The sequence below is a fragment of the Camellia sinensis genome, chromosome 4, assembly GCF_055761805.1.
Source record: "Camellia sinensis isolate YWXY chromosome 4, ASM5576180v1, whole genome shotgun sequence".
Lineage (NCBI taxonomy): Eukaryota > Viridiplantae > Streptophyta > Magnoliopsida > Ericales > Theaceae > Camellia > Camellia sinensis.
Window position 1 is genome coordinate 201,102,095 of NC_138964.1, and position 21,718 is coordinate 201,123,812.

At 32.8% G+C, this 21,718-nt stretch overlaps 1 protein-coding gene across 1 annotated transcript; it reads right to left on the bottom strand.

Annotated features, from left to right (window-relative positions):
• Positions 1 to 7,729: 7,729 nt before the first annotated feature.
• Positions 7,730 to 15,114, bottom strand: LOC114317042 (uncharacterized). Its single transcript, XM_028263737.2, has 10 exons — positions 14,809 to 15,114; positions 13,453 to 13,669; positions 12,215 to 12,372; positions 11,978 to 12,123; positions 10,930 to 10,992; positions 10,753 to 10,845; positions 9,565 to 9,726; positions 9,288 to 9,394; positions 8,509 to 8,681; positions 7,730 to 8,426 (listed from the first exon to the last, which is right to left on the bottom strand). Exons 1-10 carry the CDS (start codon positions 14,897 to 14,899, stop codon positions 8,170 to 8,172), a joined length of 1,467 nt encoding a protein of 488 aa, XP_028119538.2. The 5' UTR covers positions 14,900 to 15,114; the 3' UTR covers positions 7,730 to 8,169.
• Positions 15,115 to 21,718: the final 6,604 nt, after the last annotated feature.

Sequence of the window (21,718 nt, forward strand, 5' to 3'; positions counted from 1 at the left end):
TGTCAAAAATGAACTGCATCATTAGATCTCAGAATCGCCACCTAATATTTTGGGAAATTCGGAAACCCATGACTTGTGCCAAGGCCACTGTTCGTCGTAACCAAGGATGCTTGGCTCGGAACCTTAGGTATGAGAGGGGAAGGTCAATAATGAGCACCCCCACTCACCCGATCAAAAATCGGCCTCTACTAAAGCATGATATGAATTTTATTTTCTTTATATGTTCATGTTCTGATTATTTAGTAAATCCTAAAATTTACTATGTGAAGCATACAAGTATAGACTACTGTGCTCAAATTGGAACAATTGAATTTCATGTTTGTTTGTCGAAAGGGGTTTGAATTTGCCACTTGACAAAACAAAGTTAGTAAAATATACATGATCTTATATACAAAATCTTAATGCAATATATACACAAGAATGCTTCTAAAGATCCGGCTCCTAAAACATGACATGTAAAACATTGCAAGACATGCGATAGCGCACAAAATCATATAAGAATCAATTAAAGCACAAAGATGCAAATTTAGCCGGATCTAGGCATGAATCAAGGATGCAAAACATGGATATGCATGGCATGTTAGATGTATGTACAATTAGGGAAAGCTATTAAAGAATGGGAGAGAAAGAAGCAGGGATGGGGGATTATTACAACACCTGAATTATTACACATCTGAAGGAGAGAGAGATGAGGGAATAATAAAATAAAATAAAAATCTCACAAAACACTCAAAATAAAAAACAAACAAACTAAAAGCCCGCAATTAATAACCCAACTCAGTAGTCCACTGACACATTCCACTCATTTTCTCCAATAAAAATTGAGCCCAATAAAAACCCTTTTACCATAAACCCACGACAGTCCACCAAATTAGACAACAGTGGGCCCACCTTGTGAGAACCATAACAAAATTTGAATACCCATGGACCAAAAAACCATTGGAAATAAAACCCACTGATTAAGCCCAAAACCCACATTAAACCAGCAAATTGAGCCCACTGAAAAGGCCCAAATCCAGTACAATTCATATGGACCAAACTATAATCCACATGTATACATCCAGCACACTAGTTTAACCCAAAAAACAAAATCCCAGGACCTCTCCGGCAATGTAGTTGTTGGCTTATTTTTCCTATGAAGGAAAATATCATAAAGACGAGTGTGCCAGCAAGTATTGAAAAATCCTTACAGATTAAATTCAAGCCAATTATCAAGTGATTGCTTTGATAGTTCTTTTGCCTCAACAAAGAGAACTTCAAAATTGCCAAGTGTAGAAAAAAGAAAAATTAAAAGAAGAATGAGAGAGACGGAGAAAGACAATTGAGTGCACAATCAAAGTAATAATTACTTACCTCTACTCCTATGCTTCGAAAAGAAAGTGCATAAAATGCTTTGAAAAGAAAATACTGAAAATAAATGCTGAAAAATATAAATCTATGTTAAACTACTCCTAAGATAAGGAAAATGACAATAAATATTAAAATCAATTGTTTTTTATTTGAATTCTGGATCCTTTATAATGTAGCCTTTCAAGCAATAGGAAAAATTGGTTAGTGATTGAACCACCTCTGTCAAAAAATTAAAATGATTATATAGGTCAATTCAAGGGTATCCAAAGAGTATCCATTTTATGAATACCCTAACATGCAGTCTAGTAATAGTCACAAGAAATTCAACAAACAATAGCTAGGCATATATAAATTCACAAAGATCCTAAAAACCCTTAGAAAAAATCATTAGTAAAACAAACAAAATCTATATATATATATATATATATACAAAAAAATTGATTCAATTATATAAAATCAGATATATACCATCCTTCAAGGCAACCTTTGGCGACACCACCGCCGGACTGTTGGTTGGGAGGAGGCTGGGCGTACTACTGCTGAGGAGGGTACCCTTAAAGAGGATAGCTCTAAGCCGGAGTGGGGTAGGCTTGTTGTGGCTCGTAGCCCGGTGGCAGATAAGCGTCTTTTGCTTCACCTTGACTTGTGTAACCTATATATATATAAATTTAATAAGATAATTCATCAAACAAAACTAAGATTTATATATAAGCAAAATCCTAGAGTTCAGATGTTACCTTGTAGAGGGGGAACTCCGATGGGAGGCTACTGTTGCTGATTGTAGTAACTCTTCTCTCTCTCTCTCTCTCTCTCTCTCTCTTTGTGTTTAGAGATGAGTTGTTCTCAGAAAACAATGCAGTTGGGGTTCAAGAAGAGAAGTCGAAGGTTTTTAGAGAGAGAGAGGGGATGAGGACGCGACGGAAGCGAGATACGCAAGGAAGATTTCCAAGAACTTGCACTAACACTTTCCGGACTGCACGCTGTCACGGCTTCGGGTCGGGTCGAGTTATACTATTGGGTTATTTTGTATAGATTACAAATTTGATGGAGTTATGTGTTGGTCCTATTAAGTAAACTTATTGTTCAATAGATCTTATGATAGTTAATAGTGTTTTTCATCAAACACTATTAAAAAATGTCACTAATTGTTAATTTTCAACGATTGTTTGAAAATTTTGTCATAAAAAATGTCACTAATTATGAGTTTTAGTAAAAGCTTAAAAAAATCATCACAAAAAAAAGGTTACTAATTTTCAACTTTAGGTGATAGTTTAAGAAATTCGTCATAGAAAATATCACTAATTGTAAGTTTTAATGACAATTTATTAAAATCGTGATAACAAAAAGTCACTAATTGTCAATTTTTAGTGACATCATGTAAAAATCGTCACAAAAAATATTTTTAGTGACGATTGTACTAGAACTTATTTCAATAAGACTTGATGAAAATTAAGTGTAACTATTAGAATCTATTGATAGTTTATCCCTCATGTGATAAATTACACTAACCTCTCCTAATATTTGTTGAAATTATAGTGAATTCCATAAGTTTGGCAAAATTATACTGATATATTTTAAAGTTTTAATTCATATAATACTTGGTCTTCTTTTTGTCATAAATTCACTAGACATATAAATGAAAAAATGATAATAATGTTATCATCATTTTTTATATTTATATGTATAATTTATCTTGTATATCTTTGTATTTTCATGTCATCTTCATTGGTTTTGATTTTTTAAATTTTATTAAAAGTAAGGTCAATTTAATTATGTCAAAATTATAAAACTTGTTATATTTTCTCTAGATCTCAAGGTATGTATATGTAATTTATCCAATTTCGTATTACTAATCACCTAAAATAAAATTAAGCAGTCAAATATAAGTGATATTGTTAGACTCAAGGATGGCACTTGGTTATAATGATACTCGGTTTGAGAATATGTTATTTTAGTTAATTATTTAAGTTTTTGCAAAGAGATGTATAAAGAGTAAATAGAGTGATGTGATAAAGTGTTTTGTTTTATTGATTATTTCAACATGTGATGTGCTATTTTAACTCATCACAAACACCCAAATAATTGAAAATGTATTAAATATTTGTAATTTGATTTTATTTAACAAGTGGTTTGAATATATGCCAACTTATGATTCAAATTTTCTACCGTAAGGAATTGTATTTTGTTTACTTGCCATTAAAATGAATTTTTACAAGTAATTGATGTATATCCTTGCATCCCTAGGGAAAAAGATGAGTTATTATTGTTTTATTTTTTGGGGGGAAATTATCAACCAATAAATACAATTTTTAATGATAATTTTAAAAGCATTAATAATCATTTAATGCATTTGTCATTAAATATGCCTTCACAAGTAAGCAACACTAATCAAGATTGGTTTGGTAAGAGGAATTAAATGACATGAAATCACCCTAACCCCCACCCCCCGCCCACCCCCTACCCCACGCGCACACAAAAAAAAAAAACTATGTTAAAATTTTTACAGAATCAAATACAAATTTTTTTTTCTCTTTTTTGGAACAAAACTAAAAAAAAAAAAAAAATGGTATCTATTATAATTAAACATTGATGACATTCTTCCATCAATTTTTTTTTTTTCAGTTTTCTATAATAAACAAATAATAGACTAAATATGTTTGAATTAATTATTTTAATAATTTAATAGATTCAATCAATATGCCTTCCTTGGTTTATGCCTTCACAGGTAAGCAACGCTAATCAGGATTTGTTTGGTAAGAAGAATTAAATGACACGAAATCACCCTAAACCCCAACCCCACACACAAAAAAAATTGCGTTAAAATTTTTACCGAATCAAATACAAATTTACTTTTCTTTTTTTTTTTGGAAACAAAACTCAAAAAAAATATATATATATATGATAGTATCTATAATAATTAAACATTGATGACATTCTTCCATCATTTCTCTTCTTTTTTTTTCTTTTTTTTGTTCCAGTTTTATATAGTAAACAAATAAGAGACTAAATATGTTTGAATTAAATATTTTAATAACTTAATAGATTCAATCGATAATTTAGGAAATAAATAGATTTTGATTTATATATTTTAGGAATTGAGCAGATTCCATCAATAATTTAAGGACTAAATAAATAATTTGATGATAATTTAAGAGTAAAAAATGTAATAAACCCGCAAAACACCCAAGAGAAGGAGCATATAGTGTGCAACGCTTATTGGGGCCTTAATCCCATTAGAGCAACTCTACCATAAGAGGCAAAATGGACATATTAGAGCATCTCCAACGGTAATAGGCATTTTACCTATGTAAACATTACTATAAAGTATATATTTTATTTTTCCTGTCAGCTTTTTCATGTTTCTACTCCATCCATACTCTTTATTTTAACTATTCATCTACATATTATTAATTTTATAAGAGCTAAAATGCCTAATCATATGCCTAGTGCATTGGAGTTGAAAAAAATAAGTTATACTAGGCATTTTGACTAACAAGTATGATATACCTAGCAGGTTGGAGATGCTTTAGGCATTTTCGCTAGTAAATAGACTTTCTATTAGAAGTGATAATTTGTCTATTTTTATGTCAACACTTCATATGTAGTTAACGTCCAATGCTACGTAAAAAATGCCTTCCTGCCGTTGTGTAATGCTTACTGGAGTCTTAATCCCATTAGAGCAACTCTACCATAATAGGCAAAATGGATATATAAAGCTGCACAAGTTTGGAAGCTGAATTTTGGGGGCTAGACAAAGGTTTAACAATTATCATGCAAAAAGGAATGGCCAACATAGAAATAGAGACAGATTCCTAGATAGCAATGAAACTAATCTAGGATGGAGCTGAAAGTTCATCCCCATACAAACCACTGATTGAAGATACAAATTTTATACTGAGAAGATGCAACTGCAGTATTCAATATATTCCAAGAGAAGCAAACCAATGTGCAGATGCACTTGCCAACATTGGAGTCAACCAAATAGAGCACCTGGTTTTCTTAGATGACCCACCAAGCTTTATCTTTTCCTTTCTAATTGCAGAAATGGCTTATGCTAGCTTAAGAAGGGTCTCCCTTATACTCTATTCTTAACTTTCTCTCTCTAGTTTGAGAGCTTCTCTCTCTAAACTTTTCTCCCTTAGGGTTTCAGATTTTGTGGCTGCCGGCGGTGGGGGAGGGGTTTTCCGACGGCCTCTGGCCCCTTTCCCCTCCCCCTACCCCTCTCTTGCTCTTTACTTAGCTTTCCCATAACTTGGAAGCCTTGGCTTTCCATCCTCTCCCTCCTTTGTGAGGTGTTTTTCCCACATCCTTTCACTCCAGGAGTGGCCTTCCCGGATCTGCGCCTTCACCGCCTCTTCCTTGTCGTCTTCTTCTCTGCTGCCTTCGCCGACGCCAGATTCGCCTCCCCAGCAGCCTTCATCGCCTCTTCTCCGCTCATCCGCCGCCTTCATAGCCTCTTCTCCACCGCATCTTCATCACCGTTCCTCTCCACCGTCAGTTCTGCCGAAGCCGCTGCCAGATCTGTTGGATGTGGGTCTGTTTTTTTTTTATTTTGTTTGTTAGATTAAGTCCCTTGTTTGTTTTCTTTGGTTTTCGTTTCCTTTGATTTGTGTTGATTTTGGGTGTGTTTGGTTCTCTTAGAGCCCATCTATGTGTATTGTTAAGCTTACCCTCATTGTGGTTGGGATCTATGATTTGTTTCGGACATGCTCTATTGCCGATCTTTTATGATTGGCTCTGCGTTGCAGTACGAGCACGAGTACGATGTCTACGTCCGGATATTTTCATAGTTTTCTTCCTTAGTGCTTATTGATTTATTTTCACTTTGTTTGGTGTAAGTTTTGGGTTGTTTGGACTCTTGTAATTGCCATTTTGGCTTTCTTAATGAAATATTTCTTCCGATCAAAAAAAAAAAAAAAAAACAAACAAACAAACTTAAGAAGGGTCTGATTCCCCCTGTTTGCTTGTTTGTTTGTACTAAAACTCGAAACTTGGTTCTCTTTTCATTTGGGAAAAAAAAAATGGACATATTAAGCATTTTTGTTAGTAAATAGACTTTATATCGGAAGTGATAATTTGTCTATTTTTATTTCAACACTTCATATGTAGTTAATGTCTAATGCTAAGTAAAAATGTCTCCTTTCCATTGTGTGTTGCTTGCTCCATCTGTTTCTAATATGTTCCAACCTATTAATCTTTGTTTATTTTATATATTTTATAAATGGAGATTGACAGTCTTACATGATAAGAAATTTTTACAATGTCCCCTCAAGTTTTATCCAAAGTTACTCATTAAAAATAAAAAATAAAACGCAAATGCCATATCAAAGTGCTTACGTGACATGCTACTAAAAAGATGGAATGTTGTTAGAATAAATGCTAGATAAAGTGATTAGGCAAAATACTGAGTCTACCTATCTTATGTGCTTTAGAATCATGATGTAAAATTGATTAAACAACCGTTTCGTGGCATTTTGTTGATTTATATAATTTACATAAATTATAAGTCCACTTTTATAACATTTATATTATAAAAAAGAAACAACAAAAAACAAAACAAAATGTTGTCTATGTCTATATAAAATTAATGCCACTTGTTTACCATAAATAAAAAAATTTTAAAATAAAATTAAAGCCAATAAAGTTGGGGTTATTATGTAATATGTAAACGATTTTGGTAACCTTCCCATTTCTTTTGATGACTAATTATTCCATTTGAAATTGAATGCAAAGCATAGTTTTAAGGTAAATGTTAACCGGTATGATTGAGACATTGTTGAATATCGGAATTGAACTAAGAATTATCTTGAAAATAGGTGCAAAATTTAAAAAGTGCTTTAATTAAAATAAATAAATAAATATCAAATTCAACAAAGTTATTTTAAATTTAATAAAATATGTATAGTATTCTATTAAATTTTCCTTCTTTTTTTTTTTTGCATTTTCTTTTGAATTCAATAAGAGGCTTGTCAAAAACAACCTTGTTTTATTTTAATTGTACACTAGTGCAAATTAAACTCCTCAAATAACTTGCATCAAACTACCTCTATAAACCATACCCGCATAGAGTTGTCCAATTAGCGAGAAAGAATGGAAATTCGGTGATCAAGAATAATATTATTGGGAATAAAATTCACATGTCAACATTATTCAACTATTTGATTTATTTAAAATTCTTTATGAAAAAAGTAATACAATTTTAACTATTTAGAACCCATCAACCGTTTTAATTCTTAAATAGTTCATATTCTTCAGTAATATGAAATTCCCATAAGCTGATGTGGCAATTTTTCGAAACTTTTCAAGCACCATAGCTTAATTACTAGTCAACACATATCAATCACTGTTAATTCTAGGTACCAAGAAAACTTGATCAGAATTTTACCACAAAAATAAAATATATGATTTAGATTTAAAATTAGTATTCTGTAAGTCATATATGGAATATATCTTGTCTACATATTTCAAATCGGGACAATAATAATGAATGATTTTTCTAGGCCCGTATAGCCAGCCACATGACACAAGTAGAAAACATACAATCCTAAAACCTCAATCAAATGGTTATCAATGTACTTGTACATATGCCTTCTAAGTTACCAAAATGGTCTGCCTTCTAAAATAAATCCAAGTTTTTAGGGGATTAAATGACACTAATCATGTCCCTTGCCGGTGCTAACTATTTTACAACAATCCATCCATTCTCATTCCCACCCATGATTTGGGTTGCGCAATATTTCAAAAGCTGATCTCGACCATGAAAAACTGTGGCACAGTTCATCTGCACAGCACTGAATTAGATAAAACCGCGTTAAATGCTCAAAACCAAGGAATCCACTTACGAGGCTGATCAGGAGTGTCTTTTTTAGGAGTCAAGGTTATTCTTTCGGCATTAACAACAGCCCACTTGCTGAAATCAGGAGACGAAACAAGTTCCTCAAGTGCTTTCTTGGTGGAGTCCTTGGTGAATTTTTCCCACTCATCCTTCGAGAATTTTCTTCGTTCAGGGGTCTTATGGAAGCTAGAATAGTGAGTCTCTGAATCCGACAGTTGACTTGGTGGTGTTCTGATTAAGCCTGAGGAATTCATAGCAAATGTGAAAAAGTAAGCCAAACAAATTCTTGAACTCATAAGACGAATCACAAACAAGAAGCGTACCTTGGATGGGACTATTAGAAGGAGCCTTTGTGAAGTGTCTGGATCTTGGCTTCAGGAAGTCAGAGTTGTCGGGCTTCCGAATATTGTGTACATATTCATCATAAGAATCTTTCGAAGGCGATGAACCTGGAATCTGATATCTGTGACCATGCTTGATTGTTCTGCGTAAATTCCTACATAGTAATCCAAAAATTTCTTCTGATCTCCCAACCATGACAACTCTATTGTAGATATTAGTTCCGTTACTGCTCTTCTATGTATTCTAGATCAAATTGAGGCTGATGCCTACAGGGCTATCTTATATCGACTCGGATACAAATGTCAAGTAGGGGTGCAGGTGTAGTCTAGACGTCAGACCTATCAAACCTTAAATTTAGGGTATATGGACTCAATAAAAAATGCTCATATTTTTATATTTTTAATCTATTATTTGATATAAAATGGAATTATATGTAACATGTTGTGTTGAAAATGCATTTTACTCTTTTTATAACAATTATACAATAATATATACATGTAATATTGTTAAATACAAATATATAAAAAGTGTTTGATTAATAGTATGAGACACATATCTAACTGTCAGGTGTCTGACACATATATTTGATTTATTTTGAAGAATCTAGGTAAACTATAACTCTCTCTTCTAGTTTAATGAAGCCTTTATTTAACCCCTAAGTAATAACATTAATATATTTATAGTACTTTATTCAGGAGCTAGGGGCAAATTTGGTAATGGATGAATGGATGGGACAATTACGCTCTGTAAGGAGACTTACTTGTACAAGTGACGTATAAATCTTGATCTGGTAATTCTCCTAAACAGCAATGAAACCACTACTCCACACAACAATGCCTCTGCTGCCAGTAAAGGGTCCACGGAACTCTAGAAAGGAAAACAAACCTATCAAAATTGCGGTCTTTCATACAGAAAATGAGATTATCCAGGACATTTGAAGGGGAACAAATAAAAGATGTTAATTCTGATGGATGGAACAAGACCAAACAAACTTCAAGAATTGGAAAGAGGACAATAAAAATTATGAGAGATGGAACCTGAAGAATCATAACAGAAGCAATAATCCGGATGGACCATGCAACAAATTGGGATACGCCTATGTCAATCAATCCATCCTCTGTCAAGACAAGTTTGCGAACGACCCAGAAACCCAACCAAGCTCCTGCTAGGACAAGAAAAACCAACAGAAACATTGCCAGCTGCAGTATACAAGCACTGCTTCAGTTAGTACTAGAGTTCTTGGAATATAAATTACTTAATAAGTGCAGAAAATTGTCCATGACACCAGATATGCATAAAGCAGTAACAAGTAGTACACCCTTTTTTTGCGTGAACCAAAAAAAGGAAAAAATTACAAAGCTGGATAGAGAAAACAAAAGATTTGAAGGAGGTAGGAAATCTAAAGGAATACTAAGTATTTAAATAAATATAGAAAATTTCCAAATTCTTTCAAGTTTTTAGGGTAGTGTTCCCCATATGTAAAATTATAAATGATTGGTCCTCGTAAAATTCTAGAAATATTCATCCAGATTGTCAAGAAAATCAAGGTTTATATCTTAGTTTTGGCATAAATAAAGCTATATCACAGCAAAATTAACACTCAACAATTTATGACATATATTTGTAGTATTGCAGAAGTTCAATTCTAAATAGTCAATAAAAGAAAACAATAGAAACACAAATAAAAACATTGGAGAATTATATTAAGCATGGTGAATTGCTCCCCAGAACCAAGGGTGACTTCCACATGATAACAGCTAAAGAAGGCTGGTCAAGCATGTTGCAAAGAAAAGATATCTAATGTAGGCACTGTCAGGACATTTCTTTTATAAGAAATAATATTTTATTGAAGAAAAAGCATCAAGGAAATGCCACTCATATAAAGCACAAGGCAAAAGACCTATAGACTCCCTCGTGCATCAAAAGGGTCTACAAAATCTAATAATTGGTTGAAGTTGAAAGAGAGGCTACTTATTCCCGACTCCCAACCATTAAAAAATCTCATAAAAGAACTCTTAAGCCTATACAAAGGAACTTCAAAATCATAAAAGATCTATGTTCCCCCCAAATTATTCACATAATGCATAAAGGAATCAAACAACACAGCTTCAGCACACACTCTATAAAGAGATCTTTGGCTTAATATGAGCAGCATCACACTATAATTTATAAATCAATCTCTGCTTGTTAGAAGAGGTGTAGGCATACATACAGAACTTACATACAGGATTATACATGTCTTCGCTGATTCCCATCTCTGTAAGAACTGAACGCAATAATCTTGGCAAGTAGCGGAGGAGAAAAGAACCCAACCCAACCTAAACAAGACGACAGTCAGACAAATCTCTCTAACCTATCATACAGTAATAAAGAAGGCAAACTGATGTAGGATGAATACCCACAATAGATGAGTACACAAAAATTGCAACTGAATTCTTTCGACCTGTTGGGAGAAGCTTCATCCCCTGTCAATAATGCATAACATGGATAAGAAAGAAAGAATAAAGAAACATGAGAAAAAAAATAAAGAATTGAAATACGAGCGTGACTAATACTATAGCTGTTAGAATTATGAAAAACTACTTAGCTAAGAAATTAACAGAGCCTTGATGCAGCAAGTTACAACTTTGTTCGGAGTACAATTGGTGCTAGAATTATAAAAATAACATAAAATAAAATAAGTCATTTCAACACTGTACATGAGACTATCGAAATCACTTCGACAGCATAAGATGCCATACCTTGCCAATGAAATTTATAAACAACTATGGTTTAGATAGTTCTTAGTATGGTAAATAAATTTGCTCCCACTGTAAGTTTGAAATAATTGCAGTAACCCGCAGCAACCCCCAGTGATGTTTCTACAGAAGACTGAACTCCCAAGGTTATTATAAATTACCACATCGTCCACACCCCCTCCTCCTTTTAGTATGTTCGATTATCTGTACAAAAATTAATGGGTATCTAATTTCTTAATACAATGCAATGATTTTACCCTTCAATGACTTTTTGACTACAAAATGACAATTATAACATCATTCTAAAACCTTGCTTAGTTCGCCTAATCTCCTTTTTTGTTCTCTATGATCCTTCATATCTGGGAATGGCATAATACAAGAGTATCAAGGTTATTTCATCAAATTGTTTTGTAACCAAAATTAGTGATTAGCAGATTAGGGCATAAGCATAATTGCCTACTTCCATTGGAGGCAAACTAATGGAGGGGAAGTATTTGATAATTTTAAGATGCATGAAAGAACAGGGCAATTTCTAGAATGCAAGGCGAGATGACTACAGTTTTTTGAAGTCTCAAGAGAGGTGATTAAAATTCCCATGAATTTAAATAGATGGACTGTTAGGGAATATGACTACGAAATAGAGATGAAAATCATAATATAAATGAATAGAAATTTGAAAAAAAGAAAAAAGAAGAGAAAAAAAGTGATCAACCTGAAAAAGGACCACCAATATCACAAGGATGATCCCAACGGCCATCGCACTGCTGTAGTAGAAGACTAAAGAGTTGCTCAGAGAAGAGGCCAATGTCATGATAATAATCCCCAAGACCAAAAATATAATGCGATATGAGAAAAATTCTGCAGATAAAATCAAAAAATAAGATAATTGAGTTGCGAATGTCAGAAAACAAGGGAATAGTGTTCACTCACTAATCCATATGGACTTCACCTTCTGTGAGGGACACCTGAAGGATTTCTAAGGAAGAACCAATCATCCGTACATCTAAGAGCTTGTGGTCAAAAGGTGACATGGAACGAACCCATGAACCCTTAACAAGTTTCTCCCACTGCCCTTGAGGGCACATCCCTATTCCGAGAGAGAAGTTCCTGCAAAGTATACATCACAGAATTAACAGGAAAAATAGTGACTTAGAAATTGCACCGTATGGTTTGAAATGTACTCCGAAACATTCCTAATTTCTTAAGCTGTCATGCCTAACTGGACAGCTCTATTGTAAGAGAGCTTATAATTTTTCAAACATGACATTAGTATGATATTTTTCTTTGTCACAACATTAGGAATGCTCACAAATGTTTACAATTAACATAGGAGCGGAGCATTAATAAATCTCATTGCAGACATAAAGGAAATTTGAATCATTTCTGTTACTTCTTTTTTTTTTTTTTTTTTTTTTTTGGTACATCCAAGAACCTCAGATATATAGCCTACAACCTCTGGGGAGGGGGAGGGGGAGGGGGAGGTGTTGTCAGGGTTGAAACCCCAACTTGATGAATGGGGGTTGAAGTGCCCCATAATGCTTGTTATCTCTACATTTAGCACAGAAAACCTTCTTGTAACCAGGTTACTGTGAATTAACAAATTATTGCAATTTGCATGAAAAGAAGTAATTTCTTCAATGTGCTTCTTGCTAAAACATAGATAAACAATCATAGATTTTCCACATTTGACCAATTAATGGACTCCAGTTGCAATCTCAACCTACTATGAGGCGCCCTTACTTGGGCTAGCAACAAAATCCCCATGTGGCACTTCCGTGGCACATTTTGCAATTGCCACATGGGTAGCATGTAACAGAAACTCATTAAAGTTGACATTGTAACTTGACTGTAATTGTAGGGGGTTGACTTTTACAACTGCAAAATGACGGATCAATGTGTGATATGGGTTGCAAGGGCGCAAAGTATATTTAACCCATAAATAAATAAGTAAATCTAAGAAAGCATGTACAAAATCATCACGATCCTTAATGCCATTAGTACAATGTTCTTACTTACAATGTTTGTCTAGGAACAAGTTTCTCCAAAATACAGCCATAACATTCACGGGACAGAAAATCACATCTTAAAAGTTAAAACAGTGCAAAAATAAACTCCTATTTGTCCCAGTTTAGTGCTTAATGTAATTTCAGAATTATTAAAAAAAATATTATTTTGGGTAACACTCACCTATGGAAACAGACCTCAACATTCAGTAGACGGGCACTTGAACTTACACTAGAAACATTCACTTTTACTGAATGTGCAAACTTTCTAAGATTTTTAAGTCTTGACAAACCATGGATTAAAACTCTTTCACATAGCACAATAGCACCATGCTTGGAACCAGGAGATTTTTCCACTGGCAACCTTGGAGATATTTGCAATGTGGTAGACTGAGCAACATCTGCAAAACAAAGAAGGCAAGGCTAGAGAATTATTGAACAAGGAAATTTTTTAAACCGACTAGTGAATAACACACTAACATAACTTATTGAGGAGATAAATTATGCACAAACAGATCTAGAGATCATTGAAATGCTATTATTGTGCAAACAACACAATCCATCACCGAGCAAGTAGAAAACCCAATGAAAATTTATATTCCTTCTTTTCTTTTCCTTTCATTTCTCCAAACCAATTCCTAACATCAAACAAAGTATTAAAAAATCGTGTTCTAAAAGAATTTGGATTTGTATTTTTTATGCAATTTTCCTTTGAATCAATTATCATGAATCTTGGGGTGACTTGTTTAGGTTAGGGTTTCATTTTTGGCAATTTTGCATTGATACTTTAAATATGCAATTCGACCTATAGTGGTGTAAAAATGCATTAGAACCACCTATATAATATTCCAATTCACAATGGATGGTAGTACAAGAGCAAATTACTGAATTGACAAGACACATTGCTTGGTAAATTTTGATACCACAAAAGTCAGTAATGAGAAAATTTTCACACCACACCATCATAGTTTATCCAAGTTCCAATCTCCTAGCTATTAAGACTTGGATCAAGCTGACTCCCAAGAATACAAAGCAGAACATAGGTGAAAACTTGATTTTTTGTTCTACATAGGCATTATTTTCCATTAATTTTCCCACCTATTCTCCACACACTACCACTTAACCAGCCAGAATCGCCACTTTATCGGGTCAAAACATGTATCAAAAGAACATAACCCAAACTTCAAACCTGAAACCCAATAACTACATCCGTACAGTACCAAATAAATAATACCATCAAACTGATACTATATATGAAGCAAACAAATTTCTCTAGCTCTCCTTCTCCAAATTCCTCATCAGCCATACTTGGGGTTCCCAGAAGCAAACATTTGTCTGAGGCTAAGTTAGGTGACTGTTTGTAGATTTCTTAATTACCAAGTAATGAATAAATTAAGACTCAAGACTCAAATTTTCTTCCGTTTTCCCACGTTTTTTCTCAATGACCAAACAAAGCACACATCCTGAAATCCGGCATGCAATTCAAACAAGCCCTAGATTTCACGATTAACAAAATTGGAGAGAGAGAGAGAGATTTCACCTAGAGAGAGTTCATTCGCGGAGACAACGGAGGATGAAAGAGAAATTGAACCTACGATGAAGAACAGCCAGAGAACTGAAGTGATTCCCATATTGTTTCTTTTCTGCGAAATTCGAGCCAGTGAGGCAGTTTGGTGAGGAGAGGAAAATACGGCAACCCTATTATGAGAATATTTCTGCTATTTTGAATAAAGGACTGGTGCATTTATTGAGCCCACAAAATGATCCAAGCCCAACTCAACAAGAAGAAAAAAATGATATGCCCAACGCATTTGAAAGAAAATTTAAGGGGACTTACCGGCCGGTCCTATAGAAATAAATTAATACCCATTAAGTTCTGTCTTATTTCAGTTTCTAATTTTATCCCTGAATGTCACACCACACGTGTGAATCAAAAAATATATCACGAGGTCTCTCCTGTGCGCGTGAAACACACGCTCCTTCTCAATTGTTTTGATTTGAAAACTATTCTGAGGCAATTTGGAAACCATTCTGAGGCGATTTGTGATTTGGAAATCAAAACAAACGAAGAGATTTTCCCTGTATCTCAAATCGTTTCCAAAGAAATCACCTCTGTTTCGATCAATAATCTGATTCCGAACAGATCCCCAGCAAATCCTTCACCGTTTCGATCTATATTTCCTGTTTGGTTCATCTTCAACAAACATGCGAATGAAACGCGAGTCGTATTCATCTTCCATTCTTCTTTTATAACTATAATTAAGTGATATTGAACTTCATAATAATCACATCTTCATGTTCATTTCCTATACAATAACATATTTGCTTATTTTTTCCAATTCAGTGAGAAAATTTACTATAAAAATAATAGATTTGCTTAACTTTCTTAATTGAGTCTTAAAATTTGTTATAAGGATGGATTTGTTTCCCTTCTTCGTTCATAACTGTAAATTGAGTTATAAAATTCGCTATACAATGATGGATTTGCTTACTTTTGCTAATTCAGTGATAAAATTTGATATACAATAACAAATTTGATTACTTTGCCCAATACTGTGAGAAAAATTGCTATAAGAATGGTAGGTTTGCTTAATTTTCCTAATTGAGTGATAAAATTTGTTATAATGATGGATTTGCTTCTCTTCTTATTTCATAACTATGGATTTGCTTCCCTTCTTCTTTCATAACTATAATTGAGTAATAAAATTCGACTTGAAGCTATTTTCAATGTGTATCATACAGTACTAATTTATGAGTGATATTCAACTTCATTATAATCACATCTTCATGTTCATTTGCTATACAATGATGGATTTGCTTATTTTTGCTAATTCAATGATAAAATTTGCTATACAATGCCAGATTTGCTTACTTTGCCCAAATCAGTGAGAAAATTTGCTATAAGAATGATAGATTTGCTTAATTTTCCTAATTGAGTAATAAAATTTGTTATGACGATGGATTTGCTTCCCTTCTTCTTTCATAACTATAATTGAGTGATAAAATTCGGATTGAAGCTATTTTGAATCTGTACCATACAGTATTAATTTATGAGTGATATTCAACATCATAACAATCACACATTTATGTTCATTTGCTATACAATGATGCATTTTCTTACTTTTGCTAATTCAGTGATAAAATTTGCTATATAATTGTTTTCATCTTCATCATGATACTTCATGTTCTTTTGCAATTTGGAATCTAAACTTTGCTATACACTTATATATTTGCTTAATTTGCATAATAAATTAATAAATTCTTCTTAGTTTGTCTAGTTCAGTGATAAAATTCTTCTTAATTTTCAATGTTCATGCTCAATGTTTTTGTACAGATGTTTCCAGTCATCATAAAGATTACGTCGTCGAGAAACAAGTTTCTCAAAAAAGAAAAAGACTGAAAAAGTTGAGTTTGTTATAGAGCCAACAACACAAGAAAGTGAAAATCAACTACAAGTTAAACCTGAATCTAACATTGACAATGAGGAGCCCAAACAGGAACAACTGAAACAACCTACAGAGCTCCACAAACCGAGAGGGAAGAAAAAAATTGATAGAAGAAAAACTAGGACTGAACAGATACATGATAATGAAGCAAAATATGTCCATCGTTCCAACATGCAATCTCTTATCAAATTTTTCAAGACAACAAAGCTCAGAGAGGAGCATTTGACAGTATTGAGAAAGATACCTTTTTCATTTCTGGTTGATACATTGAGTGAAAACAAGGTTAAAAGAATAAATTCAATTAAATATGATGATATGGTTGCAAAAATTTGACAAACTTACCAAATGGATGGAACCACATTTGAAATTGCTGGGAAGAAGCTGAAGTTGAAAAGAAATGACTTCAAATTAATTTTTGGGATTGCATGTGGACAAAAGAAGATGAATCTTGCATACGGAAGAAAAAATGAGGTAGCCATGGTGCAAAGAAGGAAAATAACCAAGAGCAGAATGACAAGCACTTCAATCCAAAAGTTGATAACGAAACTTTTGAAAAGTAACAACAATGAAGATGTAGAAGATATCGTTAGGCTTGTGTGCCTTCTGGTTTGTTTACTTTTGTTGTATCCGGGTACTGGGACAACAATTGGTTGGTGGTTCATGAAATACCTCGAGAATATTGACGAAATGAAGTCTTATGATTGGTGTGGCACAGCAAAACAACATCTTACAAGATCAATAGCACGCAACATCAACCAAATTGATAGAGTGTGCGGATGTGTGATCATCTTATTGGTAAGTAAATACCTCACTTACAACTTATAAACTATAATATTTACATTTACTAAATACTAATTTATAACATTTTTTTTGTCCTCAACAGTATTGGATATGTGAGCATGCAAAGATCATCAAACCAAATGACAAGAACCCAATCCCAAGATTTGCAAGATGGAACATTACACATCTGGGACAACAATTGGCAAAGTCATCCTTACATGATCTGAAACATGTTGAGGTATTCGTTGATATCCTTTGTTTTGTTTAAACAAATATTAGATTTTGTTATGCAGTGATAAATTTTAGGAAGACTGATAAATTCTTCTTAATCTTCTTGGTGTCTCATTTGTGGTAGAAAAATTATTTAGGTATTTCATCTGTGATAGGAAATTATTCAATAAACAAGTTTTATCAGTGTATAACTTTTATTTCTTTAATTGAGTGATGAATTTTGCTATGCAGCGATAAATTTTGATATGGACTCATAACTTTTTGCTCACAGTTATAAATTTTCTTACTAAGCTTCATTGAGTGATAAATTTTGCTTAATGTTGCTAATTCACTGATAAAACTTGTTATCATGAAGCAAATCACTAGTCTTATTATACATTTGAATCACCGAATGATAAATTATTACTTAACTTTGCGTCATATCATTCTTTTTAATAATTTTCATTTATGTAGGAGAGCAATTTGAAAGACACAATTGAAGAACAGAACATATACAAATAATTGCAACCACAAACAGATGATGAGCATGAAGATGAAGAATGTAACTTTGAGGAACAATAGGAGACTGAATTATCTGAAAATGAAGAAGAACCAATTATCACAAAGATATTCAGTCTCAGTCCAGGAAGAAATTCACCAAATCCCAAGCATCAAACAGGTGCTCGAAAAAAGAGGAAATCAACAACATTGCAATCAAAAAAGAATGCAAGAAGGAAAGCCAACTTTCAGCATGAAACTGAAGAAGGTCCAGTTCATGTGCAAAGAAATGAGCTTTCTTTTGACAACCTAGAAAATGATGAAGAAGAAGCAATGATCAAACAGAAAAGTTGGTCCAACAACTTCCCCGAGATTCAAGCATCAAACACCGACTAAAAAGAGGAAAGCAAAAAGGAAAATTGCCTATGAAACAAATATCTACCATGTGAAAATTAATGAACATACCTTTTAGAAACTAAAAGAGAATGTCCTGATAATCCAAAGGCTAGAAATGGAGAAGGCAAGAATCTAAGCAGAAAATGATGAGCTTAAGGACCGACTCATGAAGCTCAATAAACAAATGAAAGAACATAGCAAGAAAGCAAAGATACAAATGGAAGTGAAAGATGTGGAAATGGTGCTACTTAATGAGAGAATTGCAATGTTGGTTAAATCAAATCTCTACCTGGACAATGAAGAAGAACAAATCGCAGTTGAAGTTGAAGCCACCACTCCCAAAATATCGCCTCTTGTGAGCTCAATGATAAAAAGGGTGAAAAATAGAGAAACAAGAAAAGAACACAAAGATCCAGATTTTTGGTACATAACGAAAAGACAACCAAAGTAGAACAAGACAGTTGATGAAGTAGAACCAATTGTTGAAGAAAGTGCAAAGACCAGAAAAGAAGAGCCGACACAACATCAACATCCAACAAAACAAATTGACACTTCCTATCCAGTGTTTCACAAATTGCCAAAGAAATCAAGGATGATACTCGCTAGTCTTTGGGCAACAAAAACTAGCAGATAAGAACATGATTTGGTCCTAAAATTTCCAAATTTAGAATCTAAATTTTAGTAAATGGTCATATATTTATCAATGTATAACCTTTGTGTTACTTCATTCATTGATAAATTTTGTTATACAGTGATAAAATCTGCTACATAGTGATAAATTGTACTTAATTTGTTTGGTGGAGTGATATATTTTGCTAATCTTCATGGTGTCTCATCTATGGTATCAAATTATTTAGGCATTTCAGTTTATGTTCTCTACTTCATTCCATTGTTCGGATTTGATACATCAAGTAAAATTTGATGCTCAATTTGTTCCCCTAACCTTTGTTTCGTTAATTGAGCAACAAATTTTGGTATACAGTGATAAATTTTGTTTTCACATTTGCAGTTATCCAATCTTACAAGGAAAGGAAGTAGGCAGCTATTTGTACTTGGATGATATTGACAAAATAGTCAAATGCGAAGAACTTTCTGGAAATGTAAAATCAAATCTCTATTTGTGCATATATCAATTGTAATACCAAATAATAATTCTCTCATTAACCTTGTTTGTTTTTGTTTTTACAACAGACAATAAATGCATACAAGGAAATCTTAATGACAGAAGAGCAACCGAAACCAAAGTTCAGCCTCAGCTCACAAGTAGGAACAACATATATATTTACTACGTCATGCCATGTAAGCAAATTACATATATATATATATATATATATATATTTCATTATGATATCATCCATTCCCCTTGTCTAAATCAAATGCATAAGTTCTCATTCATCCAACCTTATAGTGATAAAATTACCATTAACGAATAACATTGTAACCAAAACTAATATATTTGCAAAACACAGTATTTGTTCACCACAAAGGATGAGGCAAAAACAAATCAATTGTTGAACAACATGATGTTAGAAGCTGTCATGGAAAGATATCTTCTTTTCCCAATTTTCAATGAAAAGCATTGGACGTTGTTGGTACTCGATACTGAAAATGGCTCATGGAAGTTTTACAATTCAATGAGACCAAGCACATAAACAGATAACCACTTAAATGAGGCAAACAAAGTGGTAAAACACCAATTAATTATGATATCATCCATTCCCCTTGTCTATATCAAATTTTATTATGCATTTATTTGTCAAACACCAATTAATTATTAATATATTTTGCAGAGAAAGATTATTAAAAAATACTTCAACATCACAACCCCAAACTCATTGAAGGTAACAAGTTTCATGAAGAAACAGAAATTGCAATGAATTGTCACCAACAAGTTGATCATTCGTAAGTTTCTGAAAACCAAAACACATTACATTGATAAAATTATCATTGATGACTATTAACTTTGTTTTTCCAATGTCATCGTAGACTTGATTGTGGCGTCATAGTTTGTTACCTCATGAGAGAATATGTCTGTAACAAAGACATCTTTCCAAACTTAACAAAAGAGGAGTGCCACCAAATCAGAGCAGATATCATAGAGGCTTTGTTGACTAACCAACAGACAGACACCTAGCAAATCGTTGATGAGGCAATAGAAGCGGTGCTTGAAGACAAGGAGTTTTGGGACACAATACACAATGACAACAATGCTTGAATAATTTTGGACAAACATTATAATCATTTTGGTTCTTACTTTGCTTCAATGAATATTACAATGCTTGGTTGTTACAATGTCAAATTTGCTTCAATGAAACATTCAGTCTTTTTTAACCATATTGTCACCAGATATGACTTTTGATATAGGTCTTGTTTTACGCAAATTTCATTCAAAAAATTAATTATGATCTGATTATTTGTGTCAAATTTAAAGCTTAATAAAAGGTTTGGAGTAACTACACTGATAAATTTATTTTTTATAGTGTTTTGTTTTCACTCATAAATTTATCCCTGTTTCAACAAATTTATCACTGTAAACACTGATAAACTTTTCACTGTTTAAACAAAAAAACCAACACCTCTCTCTCTCATTTTTTTTTTCCAAACTCAATTAAACAGTGAAAAATTTACCTAAATTTTTTCCAAACTCAATTAAACAAAGCACTATATATAAATAAAAAATTTACCTAAATTGAAAATTAAAACACAAACCCTATTACATTGTTTTAATTATTTTGGTTCTTCATTTGCTTCAATGAAACATTTAGTCTTTTTTATCCATATTGTTAACATATCTGGCTTTTGATATCAGTCTGGTTTTATGCAAATTTCATTCAAAAAATTGATTATAATCTGATTATTTGTGTCAAATTTAAAGGTTAATAACAGGTTTGGAATCACTATACTGATAAAATTATTTTTTTATAGTGTTTTGTTTACATTGATAAATTTATCACTGTTTCAACAAATTTATCACTGTGAGCACTGACAAATTTATTACTGTTCAAACAAAAAAACCAGTACCTCTCTCTCTCTCTCTCTCTCTCTCTCATTCTTTTTTCCAAACTCAATTAAACAAAGCACTATAAAAAAATTAAAAATTTACCTACACAGAAAATTAAA

Excerpts from the sequence above, each read along its gene's own strand:
- LOC114317042 (XM_028263737.2), bottom strand. The coding sequence starts at position 14,899 with ATGGGAATCACTTCAGTTCTCTGGCTGTTCTTCATCGTAGGTTCAATT. Across the intron at positions 9,395-9,564 it reads CTTCTGTTATGATTCTTCAG|AGTTCCGTGGACCCTTTACT; the intron begins GTTCCATCTCTC and ends TTTCCTTTCTAG. Across the intron at positions 8,427-8,508 it reads TTCTAATAGTCCCATCCAAG|GCTTAATCAGAACACCACCA; the intron begins GTACGCTTCTTG and ends TGAATTCCTCAG.